At 44.8% G+C, this 19,313-nt stretch overlaps 2 protein-coding genes and 1 long non-coding RNA gene across 10 annotated transcripts in view; 1 reads left to right on the top strand and 2 right to left on the bottom strand.

Moving 5' to 3' along the window:
- Positions 1–1,829, top strand: part of LOC148129431 (uncharacterized) — a 33,512-nt gene extending 31,683 nt beyond the window's left edge. The window contains exon 2 of the long non-coding RNA XR_015745430.1: positions 1,078–1,829. This is a non-coding gene — a long non-coding RNA (uncharacterized LOC148129431). The remainder of the gene's footprint in view (positions 1–1,077) is intronic.
- LOC148129429 (vomeronasal type-2 receptor 26-like) overlaps positions 1–17,230 on the bottom strand; it is a 65,943-nt gene extending 48,713 nt beyond the window's left edge. The window contains exons 1-4 of one of the 3 annotated variants that reach the window (XM_087944150.1): positions 16,835–17,230; positions 16,110–16,398; positions 14,089–14,883; positions 10,044–10,256 (exon numbers count right to left, since the gene is read on the bottom strand). In XM_087944150.1, the coding sequence (XP_087800276.1) occupies positions 10,044–10,256; positions 14,089–14,883; positions 16,110–16,398; positions 16,835–17,049 (1,512 nt within the window). In that variant the 5' untranslated portion in view covers positions 17,050–17,230. The remainder of the gene's footprint in view (positions 1–10,043; positions 10,257–14,088; positions 14,884–16,109; positions 16,399–16,834) is intronic. The other 2 variants (XM_087944151.1, XM_087944152.1) reach the window with 2 other exon arrangements.
- LOC148129430 (vomeronasal type-2 receptor 26-like) lies at positions 1,617–6,481 on the bottom strand. Of its 6 annotated transcripts, none has more exons than XM_087944153.1 (4): positions 5,708–6,481; positions 5,324–5,571; positions 4,601–4,889; positions 1,617–3,511 (listed from the first exon to the last, which is right to left on the bottom strand). In XM_087944153.1, the coding sequence occupies exons 2-4, from the start codon at positions 5,539–5,541 to the stop codon at positions 2,849–2,851; spliced, it is 1,170 nt and encodes a 389-aa protein (XP_087800279.1). In that variant the 5' UTR covers positions 5,542–5,571; positions 5,708–6,481; the 3' UTR covers positions 1,617–2,848. The 6 variants fall into 6 exon arrangements, with proteins under 6 accessions (XP_087800279.1, XP_087800281.1, XP_087800280.1 ...); XM_087944155.1 differs by having other exon boundaries at positions 5,397–5,571; XM_087944154.1 differs by having other exon boundaries at positions 5,324–5,565.
- Positions 17,231–19,313: the final 2,083 nt, after the last annotated feature.

The following is a 19,313-nucleotide window of genomic DNA, read 5'->3' as shown; positions in this document are numbered from 1 at the left end:
GGGCTGCTCTTCCCAAGAATGTTTATTTGAGCAGCCTTTAGAGCAACGAGATATTTATATCGAATAACCCTGCCAAAAGTCCAAAGGGAATTAACCTCCGAGAGCTGCAACGGAGTTCCCAGAGCCGTTTCAGGGGGCCGATACAAAGAAAGAGCGCCTGAGCTGAGACTGGGCCCTGAGGACAAGGGGCCACTCGAACTGCAGCTCACGCAGAGGTGGTATTCAACCGGTTCTCACGGCTCGGACGAACCGGTGGTCACCCCTGGTTGGCCACACCCCGAACCGGGTCGCCCGCTTGTCCCAGTCGCTCTCCTAGCTTTCCCTACCACGTGGTGGCTTTGGTGCAGATCGGGCAGATGTCCCAGGGCTGTTGCACATGCGCACTGTGTGTGCAGCCGTGCGTGTGCTACTGATGCAGTGCGCACATGGAGCAGCCCTGGGACATCTGCCTGCCTGCCCGCCCTCCCAGATTACGTTTTCTTACTTCTCCCAGCGGATGCGCCTCTTCCAGCCCAGCCCGGCCCGGCCAGCCAGCAGGGGGGTGGGCGGTGTCCTGGGGCTTCTCGCCCCCTTGTCGCGATATGCCTGCAGGAGCCCCTCAGGCCAGCTGAGCCAGGAGCCGCCATTCCCAGGCTTCTACACTCCCATGCTTCGTCGACACCTCTTCACCTTGCCTGAAGCAGCTGGCCCTGCCCCTCACCCTCCCCTCCCTCACCTGGCCTGAGAAGGGAAGGGGGACGGTGGGGGATAGCGAAGAGGCTGGGTCCCTATCTTCCCCCCTCTCTCCCCCACTCTCTGTGTCTGTGTGTGTGTGTGTGTGTGACAGAGAGAGAGAGAGAGCAGGGGGGCAAGAGAAGAAAGAAAGAAAGAGCAAGAAAGAAAGAGGGAGAGAAAGAGAGAAAGAAAGAGAGGGAGAATGGAGAAAGTGAATGAGATATATGGATGGATAGATAAATACATGGAAGGAGGGAGGGAGGGAGAGAAAAAAAGGAGAGGAAGGAAGGACACAAACCCTGGCTTCAGAAGACTCTTTGAAGGCACAGCAATCTAGGGCTGGCCATGCAATGAATCTCGGAGGTCATCTAGTCCAACCCCTGCTCCAGCAGGAGATCCTTACAGAATCAAAGAATAGCAGGGTTAGAAAGCTCTGTGTGTGTGTGTGTGTGTGTGTGTGTGTGTGCATGTGTGTTTGTGGGTTTGTGTTTATGGTTGTCAAAACTCCAAAAACAGGACAAGTAGCTCTGGGGAGATCAGTCATAAATTAGAACACTTGCTAAGTAACCGGCCATTAAGTGAGGACCAATTGTATTTGGTTTGCCAGTCACATGGCCCCCTGGCCAAGCCCACTCAGTCACATGGCCACCAAGCCATGCCCATCTGGTCACGTGACCACCAAGCCACGCCCACAAATTCAAGCCATGCCCACAGAACCAGTAGTAAAAAAATTTGAATCCCACCAGTGAGTTCACAGCCTGCTATGCGGCATCTCCTATCAGGACTCAGGGATTCACTTTGTGACGCCTCTCCTAATAAAATATCCGGGAAATACGGAACTCTTTTACGTGCAACTGCAGTTATCAGATCAGTAGGAAGGAGTTTCTCTGAATGGGGCCAAATTCTGTTCTGCTGTAATGCAAAATTATGTATTTATTTATTTAGGACATTTATATTGCCACATATTCGCACATGACTCAGCATTAGGCAGACTCTAACTGCCCATTGACTGTCGTTTATTTTTATTTTTCTCCATTATTATTATTATTTATTGTAATGCTGGTCTCTGACTGTACTAAAAGTGGACTGGATGAAGGAGGAAGCTGTGTTGGAGACATTTGCCATCTTGAGTTATGTGTAAATAAATACATGTTTATGAAAACAATCTCAAAATCGTACTTGACTGCAACCTGAAACTGAGTCTTGAGAGAAGACAAGGAGGAGATTATGAGAGCAGCTTCTCCAACTTACAAAATCTCTCAGTTGGACAAGGGAGGATTCAACACTCTTCCAAGGACTGAAAGAGGTGTTGGGAGTAGTTAAAACCCTCCCCTCTCCTAGGAAAATGAAATATTTTAGGATATACTAAAAAGGGAGAATATATTTCCCCTAAAAAGAAAAGTAGAAACTCAGAGAGGCTGAAAACTCCGCCCCTCCCACCTTTGCTAATGGACCATTACTCTGGCCTAGGCCAGTTTATTTTACATAACAAAGATCTACTCCAGGTAAAGCTATATAGGAATTGCCCAAAGCCATCACCATCATCCAGGAGGCTCAACCAAGCCTGGGACTCAGGACAGCCTACAGAGTTGCCCCTGCATGGCCCCATGGGAGCCTGACAACCAATCAGAATACAAGCTCAAATTCAAATCCCAACAGAGGGCATCAAACAATTGCACTCTCAGCATCTCAGCCCTTCTTTCCTCAACCAAGGCATGTGCTCCTGTCCACCATTAAACCATCTTCCAAGCAGTCACCATGTTTCCAGCGTCTTTCTTCCCCACTTGGAACTGAACCCAGAAGGAGATTTCTTCCAACAGAGGCTAGACAGAAACTTCAGATCTGCTCCCTGTTATTCCGGAGCGTCAGACAGGAGCAATTAGATGGTGCAAATCTCTTGACCTTTTGCAGCACAAGAAGGTTGAGATGTTCCCCTCCTTCTCCTTTGGGTTCCTTCTCCAAAGGATCTCAGATTAATGGATCCCTATTGGGACCCCCCATACCTGCCATGGCTGCAGCCTCGGAGCCCCCAACCTCTTTTCTCCCTCCTTCCTTCCCCTCCTCGATCTGGAGGAATAGGCGGCATTCATGGCCTGGGCCAGAGTCTGAATGATACTGTAGCGATCAGGGTCATTTATGATCCGTTTCCTGTTCCTTTTCTCCTGGGTCTCCAGTGGGGCTTTCTGGGTGCATCTTCTGGGCCTTTGACAGAAAAGACGTGCTTGGAAAGGGAACAGCGAAAATAATGATCTTGAAACGGATCTTCCACAAAGAAATGGGGTTCAAAGGCAGCATCTCTTGGCCTTTTTTTTGACAGATAACCAAAATTCGAAATACTATGGATGTATTTGAGAGGTATGTGCTTCTTTATTGTATACACTGCAAAATTTGTGAGGATCCAGACTTTCCCTTCAATGGGTCCTGGCAAATGCATAAGTGCTTCATGGAAAGGAATAATTCTGTTCCAGATGGAAATAAATTCTATGAAGTGGACAAAGACGTTGACTTGTCTCCACTTAGAGAGGGCCTCCCTGAGGGGTGCTGTTTGTCCAGTTGTTGTGAATCGTTGTGATATAACCACACAAATTCCATTCCTGACAAGCATCGGAGGGAAAGTCCTCATGAAATTATCTCCCTTTTCTGTGTCTGAAGCAAAGAGGCCAATCAGGGTCCATCTGAAATGGAGGAGCAGCTGGACAATTGCTGGGTATTGGAATCCTTCTTTGGGGAGCATCTGGTGGGAAAAAGGGAATCTCCTTTTATCACTCAGAGCCTCTGAAGGAATTAGAGCAGTGATCTGAAAAAGTAATGAAGAATGCTGTGTTATAATGTGGTCCAGATCAACTCCAAAATATTACTTATTGACAAACCCAATTTTGTTTTGATGAATATATAAGAATAGTTTGTTCCTTAGTCACGGTTTAAAATATTTAAGACAGAATATTAACAAGATTGTCTATAAAAATGGAACGCAAAATCATATTAAACAAAACAAAACAATAACAAATGCAATGTAAATTTCTGTGTCACCCATACAATTCCAACAATTAGATTCAAATTTGCAGATGTTAGATAAAATGTCTGGATCTAAGATATAGGGCTGTATTATATGCTATTTTTGAGTACTAAAACCTCTTTCTCAGCTTCTATATCCCAAATTCTTTGTGAAGCAATTTTTCAGCTTCTTCTCTAGATGTACAAGAGCACAACTGCTAACAGAATAGTTATGAGTACATGAAATGGATACATATAAGAAAATAAAAAGAAATAGTAGGACAGTGACGGTAGGCACATTGGTGTGCTTTATGCACGCCCCTTACAGACCTCTTAGGAAAGGGGTGAGGTCAATCGTAGACAGTTGTACAATCCAATAAGTCTTTAATTGAAATTTTGTCTGTTTTGGGACTATATGTCTGTTTCATCACTTTAATTTTAACCCAATAATTATATACCCTGAATTTATACAAAGCAGAAATTGTGTAAATTAACAATTATCTATGAGGGCAGGAGCTGAACTCCTTTTATCCATCCCAAAGATACTCTTCTTGGTCTGAATATTTTTTATACATAGACAGGACTATTGCCAACTTGATTCCAATTGGATAAGGCAGATATTATTGATATGTGAAAATGAACATGCTAATGGAGGACCTCAAAACCTGGATAGTTTTTCAATAGTAGAATATTCAGTAGAATATCCTCTAGGGACCTTATGGCTCTTCAGGCCTTTAATGGTCAATTTGAAGATGAACATAATAGACTAAAACATCGTTGATATGTTCCCTAATATTCTGAAAAGCTGCTCTTGAATTCTATGAAGATATTGGATCTGTTGTTCATCCCCAACACCCCACTTACCTTACCAGATAGAGAAAAACACACAAACCTGTGGGACTTTGTAGGTGCCTACAAACATTGACATCTGGATGGAGATGTCCCTGGTAGCTTCACCAATCAGAGCCAGGATGTTGTCCTTCCTCCCACAGCCATAGTTGGGGACATTGGATTCTCCAGTGGAAAGAATGTCCAGCAAGGCATCTGAAGTGCGGAAGGTGCTCATATAGTTTTCATGGATGTAGTAACCAAGTGTGAGATTGTGCAGGAGCTGGGAATTCTTGCTGACCATTTGAATAGCAAAAATTGATTTTAGGGTATTTGTTAGAGCAGAACTCTTCCTATTGAAAAGCAATATTCATGTTATTATATTCAATAGCAACAACAAATGTTTTTAAAATATATAATCCTTCACAAACCTACTAAGCCTTAGGCCAACATTGATCCAAATCGAATGATCAATTATGCAAATGAGAGAGGCAACTACAATTGTTTCAGTCACTACTTAAACAAAGGTCATTATTCAAGTGATGAACTCAGGAATGAACTGAGAAAGGAAAATCATCTGGATTTCATTCAGGTTTTTTAAAAACTCCATCTTTGGATTTTACTCTCTTCCACAAAGTAAGGCAAAAAAGGGAAGCCATGGAAATCAAAATCATTCAGGAAATTAGACAGGTCCTGAGGTACAAAAATAAGTGAAATAAGAAGAAAAAAGGAGAGTATTAGAATTGCACATGGAGGGAGTGCAACTCCATCACCCTGCATGACTTACAAAGAAGAAGGTATAGGAGGGCTGTTGAAAGGCCACATTATAGGCAACACATATATTTCAGTTGTGATCACACCAATGAGATGGTCTCCAGGCCTGTAAAAGCTCCATGGATTGTTCCCATCCTGGTGCTCCAAACTCAATGGGCATTTCCTTCTCAGCTTCCCACAGACTGATGGGGACACCAGCAGCAGCAGAAGCAGAAGCAGGAGGTCCATCATTCATGGCATTAATCAATCCACTTCCTGTTTCTAACACAAACAACAGGAACAGTTGGAAAAATTCAAAGACTCTGAGAAGTGCCAGTGGCTTTCCTGATCTAAACAGAGAACCACTCAGTTTCATCTGCAAAGGAGAGAAAGGTGCAATCAAGAGCAGAGCCTGTACCTGTCCCAAAACTTGGTCCCAGAGAGCTTCACCCAAGGAATTTATCCTTTTCTGATAGAAGATCCTTTGCATGTGGCTTCAATCTGATGTCTACATCGAAGTCTAAAACTGGAGATATAGCATCACAGGTCTCAAAGGCCCAGATGGTCATAATTACAGTGAGAAGCAACTTCTCCTCTTGGGATCCTGAACTTTTTCTGGGCTCCATCTGCAGAGGAGAGGCTGGAATAAAACATGTTAGTAAAAATTACAGATATACCCCTGGGGTCACTGTTTTGTTGTGGTTGTGGTCCTTCCTCCCAGTCAGGGCAAGTCCAGAAAGTGATGCTGGGGAAGAGAATTCAGCACCCAGGGAATTGACTTCTGCTGTCCTTCAACATGGCCTCTTGTCTCCAGAGATTGCTGGGGAAGGTCACCCAGAGCTATGGAGTTTGGTGCCACTTCTAAGTTAATGCCATTTAACTGTAGTGTTGCCTGTCTTCTAATGACAATCGGCACCCTTGATCTCTGCCCAAGGTTAAGAGGTAGACCCTGTTTGGAATTCTGTTTTATGTCATAATCCCATATATTGATCTTAATTGCAGCCGGTTTTAAAATTGCTTGTACCTGAAATGAAATTTCATTTCCCATCTTTTCTAGCAATATTAATTTTGAGATTAAAGCTCATTAAGAAGCAGGAAAGTGACAACTTGTGGACTAGATCATTGGGTAAATAGGGAGAAAATTATAGAATGGATGGAATTTTTTATTTTTATTTTCTTGTCATTCCTGTGTTATCTTTAAGGCCATGAGTATCTGTGGTGAATCCAGGCGGGGGCGAGATGCAGACTGGTGGGGACCAGAGCTACATTTTGCTGTACTGGAAGACATGTGGAGAGGCTCGTGTCCTCCTACTGCTGGGAGAGCAAGAGAGTCTTTCCCGGCACAGCTCCGGGTGGCAGAGATAAACTGGATTCAAGCAGGCTGCTTTTCTGCTGCCCAGAGCCACCCATTTCCCTATTGGAGGGGAAGTTGCAAACTTTTTGCTGTGGCAGGAAAGACTCTCTTGCTTTCCCAGCAGCAGGAGAACATGAGCCTCTCCACATGTCCTCCGGTACAGCGAAATTTAGCTGGGATTCACCTCAGGTGCTGGGCCTTACCTGCTGGGGGTAAGGGGTCCAGGTGGCAGCAGCAAAAGGCAAGTGGGGTGGGGGGTAAAGGTGACCGGCAGCCCAGTTGCACTCGTGTCAGCAACACGTGTCGTCATTTCGAAGTTGAAGGAGAATTTGGGGAAGGAAGTGGAGAGTCCTGCAGTGGCCGGCATAGGAGCACCGTTAAGAAGCGGGGAAGTGGCCTTTGGTGATCCAACCTGGTGTTCAGGCTGGAGGCGAGCCACGGGAAGTCAGAGCACTGAGGGAAAGGGGGATTTCCAGGGGGAGCTGCCCTCTCCGCGCCGAATTGGGACTATTTGGGGTCGTCCTAGGGATTGGTTGAGACGAGCCGCAGCTCCTTGCCTTCTTAGCTCAGGGAATGGCCTTTTTGTGCAGGAGGAAGACTGCGGATGGGGGAGGTCTACCTGAGTGACTCCTCTGCTGTCTTCACCAGATTATTTGGACACTTACAAGCAAGCACAGCTAAAGGCACTGCTGTCACATGTCAGCCCAGACCTCACACTGCGGCTCCGTAAAGCCAACACCAAAGAAGTCGGCGATCAGGTGAACCTGTGGTGCAATGCTCACTCGGATCTCGGCCGCTCCAGGTCATCCGACCTCAAAGCCCTTTAGGAGCCGCCGTTCCCAGGTTTCTACTCACCTGTGCTTGGTCGCCTCCTGTTCACCTTGCTGAAGCGGCTACCCCTGCCCCTCACTCGCCTGGCCTAAGAAGGTGAGGGTGATGGTGGGGGATAGTGAAGGGCCAGGTCCCTATCTTCCTGATTCTCTCCCCACTCTGTATGTGTGTGTCTCCCTGAAAGCCATGGCATGGCCAAGCCAGCAAGCTCTCCTTGGCGCTCTTCGCTACTTCCTTCATTTCTTCTTTTTGGAATGCAGACTGGCTGAACAATTATCGCCAGGTCGCAGTGGAAGCATCCCTTCGGGCGACCAGTCTCCTCTTCCTCCTCCTCCTCCTCCTCCTCTCATAACCGGCCGTTGTGGCGGAGCCGGGAGGGTGCATGCGCACGGGGAGATGCTCCTCAAGCAAATGCCAAAGCACAGCAAAACCTGGTATGGGGCGGGTGGCTGCTCAATTGAGGAGCAAGCATCTCCCCACACAACTGCACCCTCCTGATCCATCCATAGCTGCCGGGTGCAAGAGGAGGAGGAAGAGGAGGAGGAGGAGGGTCACCCGAATGGATGCTTCCACCGCAGTCTGGCAATCGTTGTTCAGCCAGTCTGGATACGAAAAAGAAGAAATGAAAGAAGTAGCGAAGAGCGCCAAGGAGAGCTTCCTGGCTTGGCCATGCCACGGCTTTCAGAGAGACACACACACACACAGAGTGGGGGAGAGAGAGGGGAAGATAGGGACCCGGCCACTTCACTATCCCCCACCGTCACCCTTACCTTCTCGCACTGCTCCATTTTGTGAACCACCTATGGCTTAGTATCTCCTTCAAACTGGTGAGAATCCCACAAGGGCTGGGGAATGTGTCACTAAGAGCTTCAGGTTTGTTTGCTCCTTGTGCCCAAACTAGCAAAGAAAAAAGGGAATTCTGTTGACCAGGGCCTGAATTCAGATGAATTTGAATCATGATTGGGTGGAGGTCCTTTTGGTCCCATTGGGAGAGAAGCTTCGTCCTGCTTGGAGAAAAGTGTCCCCTGAAAGGGCCGGTTCATAGTTGGGGAGGTTCTTAAAGAGACCAGACCTAGTCAGACTTACCCATGCCTCTCTTTTACACACACACACACACACACACACACACACACACAAACACAGAGTGGAGGGGGGGAGTTAGAGAAAGAGAGAGAGAGATATAGAGAGAGGAGGAAAGAGAGAAAAAGAGAGGGAAAGAGTGAAATAGAGGGAATGAGAGAAGAGGAAGAGAGAGAGAAGAAAGAAGAGAGAAAGAGAAAGAAAAGAGAGAAAGGAAGCAAAAGGAAGGAAAGGGATAGACAAAGAAAGGGAGAGATGGAAGGAAGGGACAAAGAAAGAAAAAGAAAGGAAGACATGGAGGGAGGATAAAGTGAATGAGATATATGGATGGATAGATAAATACATGGACGGAGGGAGGGAGAGAGAGAGAGAAAAAAGGAGAGGAAGGAAGGACACAAACCCTGGCTTCAGAAGACTCTTTGAAGCAACACAAAAATCTAGGGCTGGCCTGCAAGGGATCTCGGAGGTCATCTAGTCCAACCCACTGCTCCAGCAGGAGATCCTTACAGAATCAAAGAATAGCAGGGTTAGAAGTGTGTGTGTGTTTGTGTGTTTATGGTTGTCAAATCTCCAAAAACCGGTCAAGGAGCTCTGGGGAGATCAGTCATAAATTAGAACAATTGCTAAGCAACTGGCCTTTAAGCGAGGACCAATTGTATTTGGTTTGCCAGTCACATGGCCACCAGGCCATGCCCATCTGGTCACGTGACCACCAAGCCACACCCACAAATTAAGCCACACCCACAGAACCGGTTGTTACAAAATTTGAATCCCACCCCTGGATGGAACTGAGAAAAGATTTCAGCATTAAGTGATAACCAGCTGGTTCCTTCTCATGACCCCATTAACATGCATTTCTCCCCTCTTCTCACACCCTTAATTTTAAGGTGTGATATCAGAGCAATCTTGATAATATCAGGTGAACTGAAAGCCTTGGAGCTGCTTCCTAGGAGCAGAAGGCCCATTGCTCCATCCCAGGGAGGGTGAAAGGGAGGCATGGAGAGCTCTGGCCAGGTCCGGCCTCCTTAAGAGCCTCCCAGATTATGGACCTGCCCCTTCAGGGGACACTTTTCCCCAAGCAGGACGAGACGAAGGTTCTTTCCCCCAATGGGGCCAAAAGGACCTCCGTCCAATGACGATTCAATCCCATCCGATACAGTCCAAGCCTGGATTCAGGCCCCGGTCAGCAGAATTGCCGCCTTCGTTGCTCTTCTGGGCACAAGGAGCAAACAATCTGAAGCTACTAGGGACACATTCCCCAGCCCTTGTGGGATTCTCACCCGTTTGATGGAGACCCTTCATTGTACGTGGTCCACAAAATGGAACAATACCGATGCCTCCCAAGCAGCCTAAGGGAAAAAATCCGGTTTCCCCTGCCAAGATTCAATTCTCGGTGAAGGTCAACCACCTTTGGGGAATAGCATCAGCCCTCTTGAAATGGGACCTCAGGCTTTGGAAAATGGAGAGAAGACACCAAACTTTCTCCTACCTTGTTGAGCAACTTTAGCCGTGAAAGGATATCTTTGTCGATAGAAAATCTCTGTCTTACAAAATACGCCACAGTCTCTCTCCTGGGATCATCCCTGGGAAGAACCAAGAAGCCCGAAATGGCTAGATCTGCTGCTAAATCTCCATTTGGGTCCTTGTACAATTCAATGTCCGAAATATTGACAAACTCATTCTTCTCCAGGAAAGGATGGAACTAGAATGGGAACATGCAGCAATTTTAAAAGCAGAAAACTTTGTTTCTTATCCCAGACGCTTTTTCAATATTTAATCTTTCTTCTGTAGTTGTCTAATTTACAGACATGCTTCATTAGGAAAATGGGTGTTACCACTATCTTACAAGTGAAGGGGAAAAGTTCACAAAAATTTGTCGATCATATTTTGACAATATAGATTTTGACAAAATATAGTTGAACAACAGAAAAAAGGAGATTTATGAACTCCCTGAAAGCAACAGGTTGGTTATCAGAAACACGGATTTGTCAAGAAGAAAATTGTCAGGGTGATCCTCTCCCAGGAAGCCCAGACAGGAAACCTGAGCTAGGCCCACTTTGCTGTAATGCTGCACTGACAGGATTTGGGGAGCCAGAAAGTACAAATCTCCCACCGACCCTTTTTTATGCAGCTGTAGGTGTCCTCCTCTTATCTGCTTCTTCCCCAGGCAGAATCTCTCCTCCACCCCCCAAAAGTCATTCCCTCCTATCACTATCCTTTCTAAATGGGTTGTAGGAAAGGTGGAGATATAACTTATGTGCTCTATGCAAGTCATCCTCACATATTATTTCATTTCCAAAATACATTATGCTGATATAACTCGATCTCAGGAAAGAGTAACAAACAATTTTGTGATGTGATCAGAAACCCAGTTAAGTGAGGGGTGGATGGTATGATAATTAAGTGGATAAAAACTGATTTAAAAAATGGTACTCAAATAATCTTTAGTTTTTTTAATCTTTGTCATGAAAGTGGGAAAATACAACATTTTGTCGTTAAGTCATCAATTTTTCTATGTTGTCATTAATATAATAGGGTTGATAAATTGCTATTATACAAGATTTATAACAATTCTCAGGAAAATATACTTTTATGTTATTTAAACATTACCAACTTTCCAGAAAAATATTTATGATTTCCTCCTAGAAACAACTGTATGACTAAAAAGCAATAGAAAACTATCTGGGTTTTAGGATTTGATAAATTATAGTATCTCATATAAGAACATTAATGATGCACTGGATGAAGGATTGTGCCAAGCTTGATAAGTATATAAGGGAGCCAGTTTGCTCTACTAATTAAGCCTCCGAAGTAGAAAACAAGAGGATGTGAGTTCAAGTCCCTCCTTGGTCATGAAGCAGGGTGGGGGATTTGGGGCCAGTCTCTCAGCCCAACTCAACTCACAGGGTTGTTGTTGTGGGGAAAATGAACACACAACTACTCATTGGTACTCAGCCCCCGTGGCTTCTGCAGGGAAGGGCTTTTAAGGATGGGGGATGAGTTAGTGCACTTTCTGAACTCAAACAAGGTCTCAAAGATCTGGAAATCCAACAAGATGGGGCTGCTCTTCCCAAGAATGTTTATTTGAGCAGCCTTTAGAGCAACGAGATATTTATATCGAATAACCCTGCCAAAAGTCCAAAGGGAATTAACCTCCGAGAGCTGCAACGGAGTTCCCAGAGCCGTTTCAGGGGGCCGATACAAAGAAAGAGCGCCTGAGCTGAGACTGGGGCCCTGAGGACAAGGGGCCACTCGAACTGCAGCTCATGCAGAGGTGGTATTCAACCGGTTCTCACCGGCTCGGACGAACCAGTGGTCACCCCTGGTTGGCCACACCCCCGAACCAGGTCGCCCGCTTGTCCCAGTCGCTCTCTCCGGTTGTCCTGGGGCTTCTCGTCCCCTTTGTTGCGATATGCCTGCAGGAGCCCCTCAGGCCAGCTGAGCCGGGAGCCGCCATTCCCAGGCTTCTATACTCCTATGCTTGGTCAACGCCTCTTCACCTTGCCTGAAGCAGCTGGCTCTGCCCCTCACCCTCCCCTCCCTCACCTGGTCTGAGAAGGTAAGGGGGACGGTGGGGGATAGTGAAGAGGCCGGATCCCTATCTTCCCCCTCTCTCTCCCCCACTCTCTGTGTCTCTGTGGCAAGAGAAGAAAGAAAGAAAGAGCAAGAAAGAGAGAAAGAAAGAGAGGGAGAATGGAGAAAGTGAGTGAGATATATGGATGGATAGATAAATACATGGAAGGAGGGAGGGAGGGAGAGAGAAAAAATGGAGAGGAAGTTAGGACACAAACCCTGGCTTCAGAAGACTCTTTGAAGCAGCAGAGCAATCTAGGGCTGGCATGCAACGAATCTCGGAGGTCATCTAGTCCAACCCCCTGCTCCAGCACGAGATCCTTACAGAATCAAAGAATAGCAGGGTTAGAAAGCTCTGTGTGTGTTTCTGTGTGTGAGTGTGTGTGTGTGCATGTGTGTTTGTGTGTTTGTGTTTATGGTTGTCAAAACTCCAAAAACAGGACAAGTAGCTCTGGGGAGATCAGTCATAAATTAGAACACTTGTTAAGTAACCGGCCATTAAGCGAGGACCAATTGTATTTGGTTTGCCAGTCACATGGCCACCTGGCCAAGCCCACTCAGTCACATGGCCACCAAGCCACGCCCATCTGCTCACGTGACCACCAAGCCACGCCCGCAAATTAAAGCCATGCCCACAGAACCAGTAGTAAAATAATTTGAATCCCACCAGTGAGTTCACAGCCTGCTAAGTGGCATCTCCTATCAGGACTCAGGGATTCACTTTGTGACGCCTCTCCTAATAAAATATCTGGGAAATACGGAACTCTTTTACGTTGAACTGCAGTTATCAGATCAGTAGGAAGGAGTTTCTCTGAATGGAGCCAAATTCTGTTCGGCTGTAATGCAAAATTTTGTATTTATTTATTTAGGACATTTATATTGCCACATATTCGCACATGACTCAGCATTAGGCAGACTCTAACTGCCCATTGACTGTCATTTATTTTTATTTTTCTCCATTATTATTATTATTATTATTATTATTATTATTATTATTATTATTATTTGTAATGCTGGTCTCTGACTGTACTAAAAGTGGACTGGATGAAGGAGGAAGCTGTGTTGGAGACATTTGCCATCTTGAGTTATTTGTAAATAAATACATGTTTATGAAAACAATCTCAAAATCGTACTTGACTGCAACCTGAAACTGAGTCTTGAGAGAAGACAAGGAGGAGATTATGAGAGCAGCTTCTCCAACTTGCAAAATCTCTCAGTTGGACAAGGCAGGATTCAACACACTTCCAAGGACTGAAAGAGGTGTTGGGAGTAGTTAAAACCCTCCCCTCTCCTAGGAAAATAAAATATTTTAGGATATACTAAAAAGGGAGAATATATTTTCCCTAAAAAGAAAAGTAGAAACTCAGAGAGGCTGAAACTCCGCCCCTCTCCCATCTTTGCTAATGGACCATTACTCTGGCCTAGGCCAGTTTATTTTACATAACAAAGATCTACTCCAGGTAAAGCTATATAGGAATTGCCCAAAGCCATCACCATCATCCAGCAAAGGCTCAACCAAGCCTGGGACTCAGGACAGCCTACAGAGTTGCCCCTGCATGGCCCCATGGGAGCCTGACAACCAATCATAATACAAGCTCAAATTCAAATCCCAACAGAGGGCATAAATCAATTGCACTCTCAGCATCTCAGCTCTTCTTTCCTCAACCAAGACATGTGCTCCTGTCCACCATTAAACCATGTTTCCAAGCAGTCACCATGTTTCCAGCGTCTTTCTTCCCCACTTGGAACTGAACCCAGAAGGAGATTTCTTCCAACAAAGGCTAGACAGAAACTTCAGATCTGCTCCCTGTTATTCCGGAGCGTCAGACAGGAGCAATTAGATGGTGCAAATCTCTTGACCTTTTGCAGCACAAGAAGGTTGAGATGTTCCCCTCCTTCTCCTTTGGGTTCCTTCTCCAAAGGATCTCAGATTAATGGATCCCTATCGGGACCCCCCATACCTGCCACGGCTGCAGCCTCGGAGCCCCCAACCTCTTTTCTCCCTCCTTCCTTCCCCTCCTCGATCTGGAGGAATAAGCGGCATTCATGGCCTGTGACAAAGTCTGAATGATACTGTAGTGATGACGGTCATTTATCATCCGTTTCCTGTTCCTTTTCTCTTGGGTCTCCAGTGGGGCTTTCTGGGTGCATCTTCTGCGGCCTTTGACAGAAAAGACGTGCTTGGAAAGGGAACAGTGAAAAGAATGATCTTGAAACGGATCTTTCACAAAGAAATGGGGTTCAAAGGCAGCATCTGTTGGCCTTTTTTTAATCAGATAACCAAAGTTCCAAATACTATGGATGTATTTGAGAGGTATGTGCTTCTTTATTGGATACGTTGCAAAATTTGTGAGGATCCAGACTTTCCCTTCAATGGGTCCTGGCAAATGCATAAGTGCTTCATGGAAAGGAATAATTCTGTTCCAGATGGACATAAATTCTATGAAGTGGACAAAGACGTTGACTTGTCTCCACTTAGAGAGGGCCTCCCTGAGGGGTGCTGTTTGTCCAGTTGTTGTGAATCGTTCTGATATAACCACACAAATTCCATTCCTGACAAGCATCGGAGGGAAAGTCCTCATGAAATTATCTCCCTTTTCTGTATCTGAAGCAAAGAGGCCAATCAGGGTCCATCTGAAATGGAGGAGCAGCTGGACAATTGCTGGGTATTGGAATCCTTCTTTGGGGAGCATCTGGTGGAAAAAAGGGAATCTCCTTTTATCACTCAGAGCCTCTGAAGGAATTAGAGCAGTGATCTGAAAAAGTAATGAAGAATGCTGTGTTATAATGTGGTCCAGATCAACTCCAAAATATTACTTATTGACAAACTGAATTTTGTTTTGATGAATATATAAGAATAGTTTGCTCCTTAGTCACGGTTTAAAATATTTAAGACAGAATATTAACAAGATTGTCTATAAAAATGGAACGCAAAATCATATTAAACAAAACAAAACAATAACAAATCCAATGTAAATTTCTGTGTCACCCATACAATTCCAACAATTAGATTCAAATTTGCAGATGTTTGATTTTTATTCTATTGTTTCTCTTATTCTTCTTTTATTTTTCTTATATGTACCCATTTCATGTATTCACAACTATGTATACACTTATACTTATTATCTTGTAAACAATTGGCAAATCAAATAAATAAATAAATGTTAGATAAAATGTCTGGATCTAAGATATAGGGCTGTATTATATGCTATTTTTGAGTACTAAAACCTCTTTCTCAGCTTCTATATCCCAAATTCTTTGTGAAGCAATTTTTCAGCTTCTTCTCTAGATGTACAAGAGCACAACTGCTAACAGAATAGTTATGAGTACATGAAATGGATACATATAAGAAAAATAAAAAGAAATAGTAGGACAGTGATGGTAGGCACATTGGTGCGCATATGCACGCCCCCTACAGACCTCTTAGGAAAGGGGTGAGGTCAATCGTAGACAGTTGTACAATCCAATAAGTCTTTAATTGAAATTTTGTCTGTTTTGGGACTATATGTCTGTTTCATCACTTTAATTTTAACCCAATAATTATATACCCTGAATTTATAGAAAGCAGAAATTGTGTAAATTAACAATTATCTATGAGGGCAGGAGCTGAACTCCTTTTATCCATCCCAAAGATACTCTTCTTGGTCTGAATATTTTTTATACATAGACAGGACTATTGCCAACTTGATTCCAATTGGATAAGGCAGATATTATTGATATGTGAAAATGAACATGCTAATGGAGGACCTCAAAACCTGGATAGTTTTTCAATAGTAGAATATTCAGTAGAATATCCTCTAGGGACCTTATGGCTCTTCAGGCCTTTAATGGTCAATTTGAAGATGAACATAATAGACTAAAACATCGTTGATATGTTCCCTAAAATTCTGAAAAGCTGCTCTTGAATTCTATAAAGATATTGGATCTGTTGTTCATCCCCACCACCCCACTCACCTTACCAGATAGAGAAAAACACACAAACCTGTGGGACTTTGTAGGTGCGTACAAACATTGACATCTGGATGGAGATGTCCCTGGCAGCTGCATCAATCAGAGCCAGGAGGTTCTCCTTCCTCCCACAGCCATAGTTGGGGACATTGGATTCTCCAGTGGAAAGAATGTCCAGCAAGGCATCTGAAGTGCGGAAGGTTCTTCCATAGTTGTCATGGATGTTGTAACCAAGTGTGAGATTGTGCAGGAGCTGGGAATTCTTACTGACCATTTGAATAGCAAAAATTGATTTTAGGGTATCTGTTAGAGCAGAACCCTTCCTATTGAAAGACAATATTCATGTTATTATATTCAATAGCAACAACAAATATTTTTAAAATATATAATCCTTCACAAACCTACTAAGCCTTAGGCCAACATTGATCCAAATCGAATGATCAATTATGCAAATGAGAGAGGCAACTACAATTGTTTCAGTCGCTACTTAAACAAAGGTCATTATTCAAGTGATGAACTCAGGAATGAACTGAGAAAGGAAAATCATCTGGATTTCATTCAGGTTTTTTTGAAAACTCCATCTTTAGATTTTACTCTCTTCCACAAAGTAAGGCAAAAAAGGGAAGCCATGGAAATCAAAATCATTCAGGAAATTAGACAGGTCCTGAGGTACAAAAATAAGTGACATAAGAAGAAAAGAAGGAGAGTGTTAGAATTGCACATGGAGGGAGTGCAACTCCATCACCCTGCATGACTTACCAAGGAGAAGGTATGGAAGGAGGGCTGTTGAAAGGCCACATTATAAGCAACACATATGTTTCATATTTGACCACACCAATGAGATGGTCTCCAGGCCTGTAAAAGCTCCATGGATTGTTCCCATCCTGGTGCTCCAAACTCAATGGGCATTTCCTTCTCAGCTTCCCACAGACTGATGGGGACACCAGCAGCAGCAGAAGCAGGAGGTCCATCATTCATGGCATTAATCAATCCACTTCCTGTTTCTAACACAAATAACAGGAACAGTTGGAAAAATTCAAAGACTCTGAGAAGTGCCAGTGGCTTTCCTGATCTAAACAGAGAATCACTCAGTTTCATCTGCAAAGGAGAGAAAGGTGCTATCAAGAGCAGAGCCTGTACCTGTCCCAAAACTTGGTCCCAGAGAGCTTCACCACGGAATTTATCCTTTTCTGATAGAAGATTCGTTTCATGTGGCTTCAATCTGATGTCTACATCGAAGTCAAAAACTGGAGATATAGCATCACAGGTCTCAAAGGCCCAGATGGTCATAATTACAGTGAGAAGCAACTTCTCCTCTTGGGATCCTGAACTTTTTCTGGGCTCCATTTGCAGAGGAGAGGCTGGAATAAACCATGTTAGTAAAAATTACAGATATTTACCTGGGGTCACTGTTTTGTTGTGGTTGTGGTCCTTCCTCCCAGTCAGGGCAAGTCCAGAAAGTGATGCTGGGGAAGAGAATTCAGCACCCAGGGAATTGACTTCTGCTGTCCTTCAACATGGCCCCTTGTCTCCAGAGATTGCTGGGGAAGGTCACCCAGAGCTATGGAGTTTGGTGCCACTTCTAAGTTAATGCCATTTAACTGTAGTGTTGCCTGTCTTCTAATGAAAATCTGTACCCTTGAACTCTGCCCAAGATTAAGAGTAGACCCTGTTTGGAATTCTGTTTTACGTCATAATCCCATATATTGATCTTAATTGCAGCCGGTTTTAAAATTGCTTGTACCTGAAATGAAATTTCATTTCCCATCTTTTCTAGTAATATTAATTTTGAGATTAAAGCTCATTAAGAAGCAGGAAAGTGACCACTTGTGGACTAGATCATTGGGTAAATAGGGAGAAAATTATAGAATGGATGGAATTTTTTATTTTTATTTTCTTGTCATTCCTGTGTTATCTTACCATGTTCCTATAATACACCAAGATTCTTTTTATTTTGATTTTTCTTAGTTTTTTAAATAAAGAATGGACTGTAAGTTCTGCAGGTGCGATCTATCCATCCCTATCTTTCTTTCTTCTTTCTTTCTTTCTTTCTTTCTTTCTTTCTTTCTTTCTTTCTTTCTTTCTTTCTTTCTTTCTTTCTTTCTTTCTTTCTTTCTTTCTTTCTTTCTTTCTTTCTTTCTTTCTTTCTCTTTCTCTTTCCTATCTATCTATCTATCTATCTATCTATCTATCTATCTATCTATCTATCTATCTATCTATCTATCTATCTATCTATCTATCATGTTTCTCACAAAATAAGGCTGGGCCTTATCTTATTTGACCCCCCAAAAAATGGCTAGTCCGTCTTTTCGGGGGTGACTTAATTTCCTCCCCCACCTAGAGAGTTCCATACGCATGTACTTCTCCACGAGGCCATTTCTATCGACCGAAGAAAGCTCCCTGCAGGCAGAGTCCCCAGCCGCTTTGGGGCAAGGCATGGCTGCTCGTGTCCTCTCGCCATTGGGCAATGTCTTTCGGGCGATGGAAGCTCCCCAAGGGCAGTCACCAGCCACTTTGATCGGCCGGTAGAAGCGGCCTCGGGGCTTCCATCGCCCGAAAGATACTGCCTAATGGCGAGGGGACATGGGCAGCCAAGCCACGCCCTGAAGGGGCTGGGGACTCTGCCTTCGGGGAGCTTTCGTCGGACAATAGAAGTGGCCTTGTGGCGAGGGGAGTGTGTGTGTGTGCTCGCCCCAAGGCCGCTTCTACCGGCCGATCGAAGTGGCTGGTGACTGCCCTTGGGGAGTTTCTATCGCCTGAAAGATACTGCCTAATGATGGGGGAACTGGGGGCTGAGTGTGGAGGGGAACTGAAGGGACAGGCAGGCCCACCCTGGCAGGGAGGAGCAGCGGAAGGCCCATATCCCAGGTCCACCGCTTGGAAGTTCTCCCCCTGAACCTCCCTCAGATTCTGCTCTCAGGGCCTGCAGACCAGATCCTGGGTGGCTCCAGGTTCAAGCTGTGGCTTTTCAGGGCCAGGTTGATGTGCCATGAGACTCTCTTCTCCTCCAGGCCACGTCTGACCGAAGCTGGGTGAGGCCCAGAGGGGAGGAAGCCCCTCCTGGGTCAGGAATGAGTCCACCCCAACTTCTGGGTTTGTCCCAGGGAGACCCCAGAGGCTTTTCAGGGCCAGGTTGATGTGCAATGAGACTCTCTTTTCCTCCAGGAGGTTCCCAGCCATGTCTGACCAAAGCCGGGTGAGGCCCAGAGGGGAGGAAGCCCACCCCAACTTCTGGGTT

The sequence above is a fragment of the Notechis scutatus genome, chromosome 15 (assembly GCF_049901735.1).
Source record: "Notechis scutatus isolate UNSWTSFEM ecotype Mainland chromosome 15, rNotScu1.2, whole genome shotgun sequence".
Taxonomy (NCBI): Eukaryota; Metazoa; Chordata; class Lepidosauria; order Squamata; family Elapidae; genus Notechis; species Notechis scutatus.
The sequence above is the reverse complement of the archived record's forward strand: the minus strand, read 5'-3'. Positions and strand labels throughout refer to the sequence as shown.

Excerpts from the sequence above, each read along its gene's own strand:
- LOC148129430 (XM_087944153.1), bottom strand. The coding sequence starts at position 5,541 with ATGATGGACCTCCTGCTTCTGCTTCTGCTGCTGCTGGTGTCCCCATCA. Across the intron at positions 4,890-5,323 it reads CCTCCTATACCTTCTTCTTT|GAAGAGTTCTGCTCTAACAA; the intron begins GTAAGTCATGCA and ends GCTTTTCAATAG. Across the intron at positions 3,512-4,600 it reads GCACCTACAAAGTCCCACAG|ATCACTGCTCTAATTCCTTC; the intron begins GTTTGTGTGTTT and ends TTACTTTTTCAG.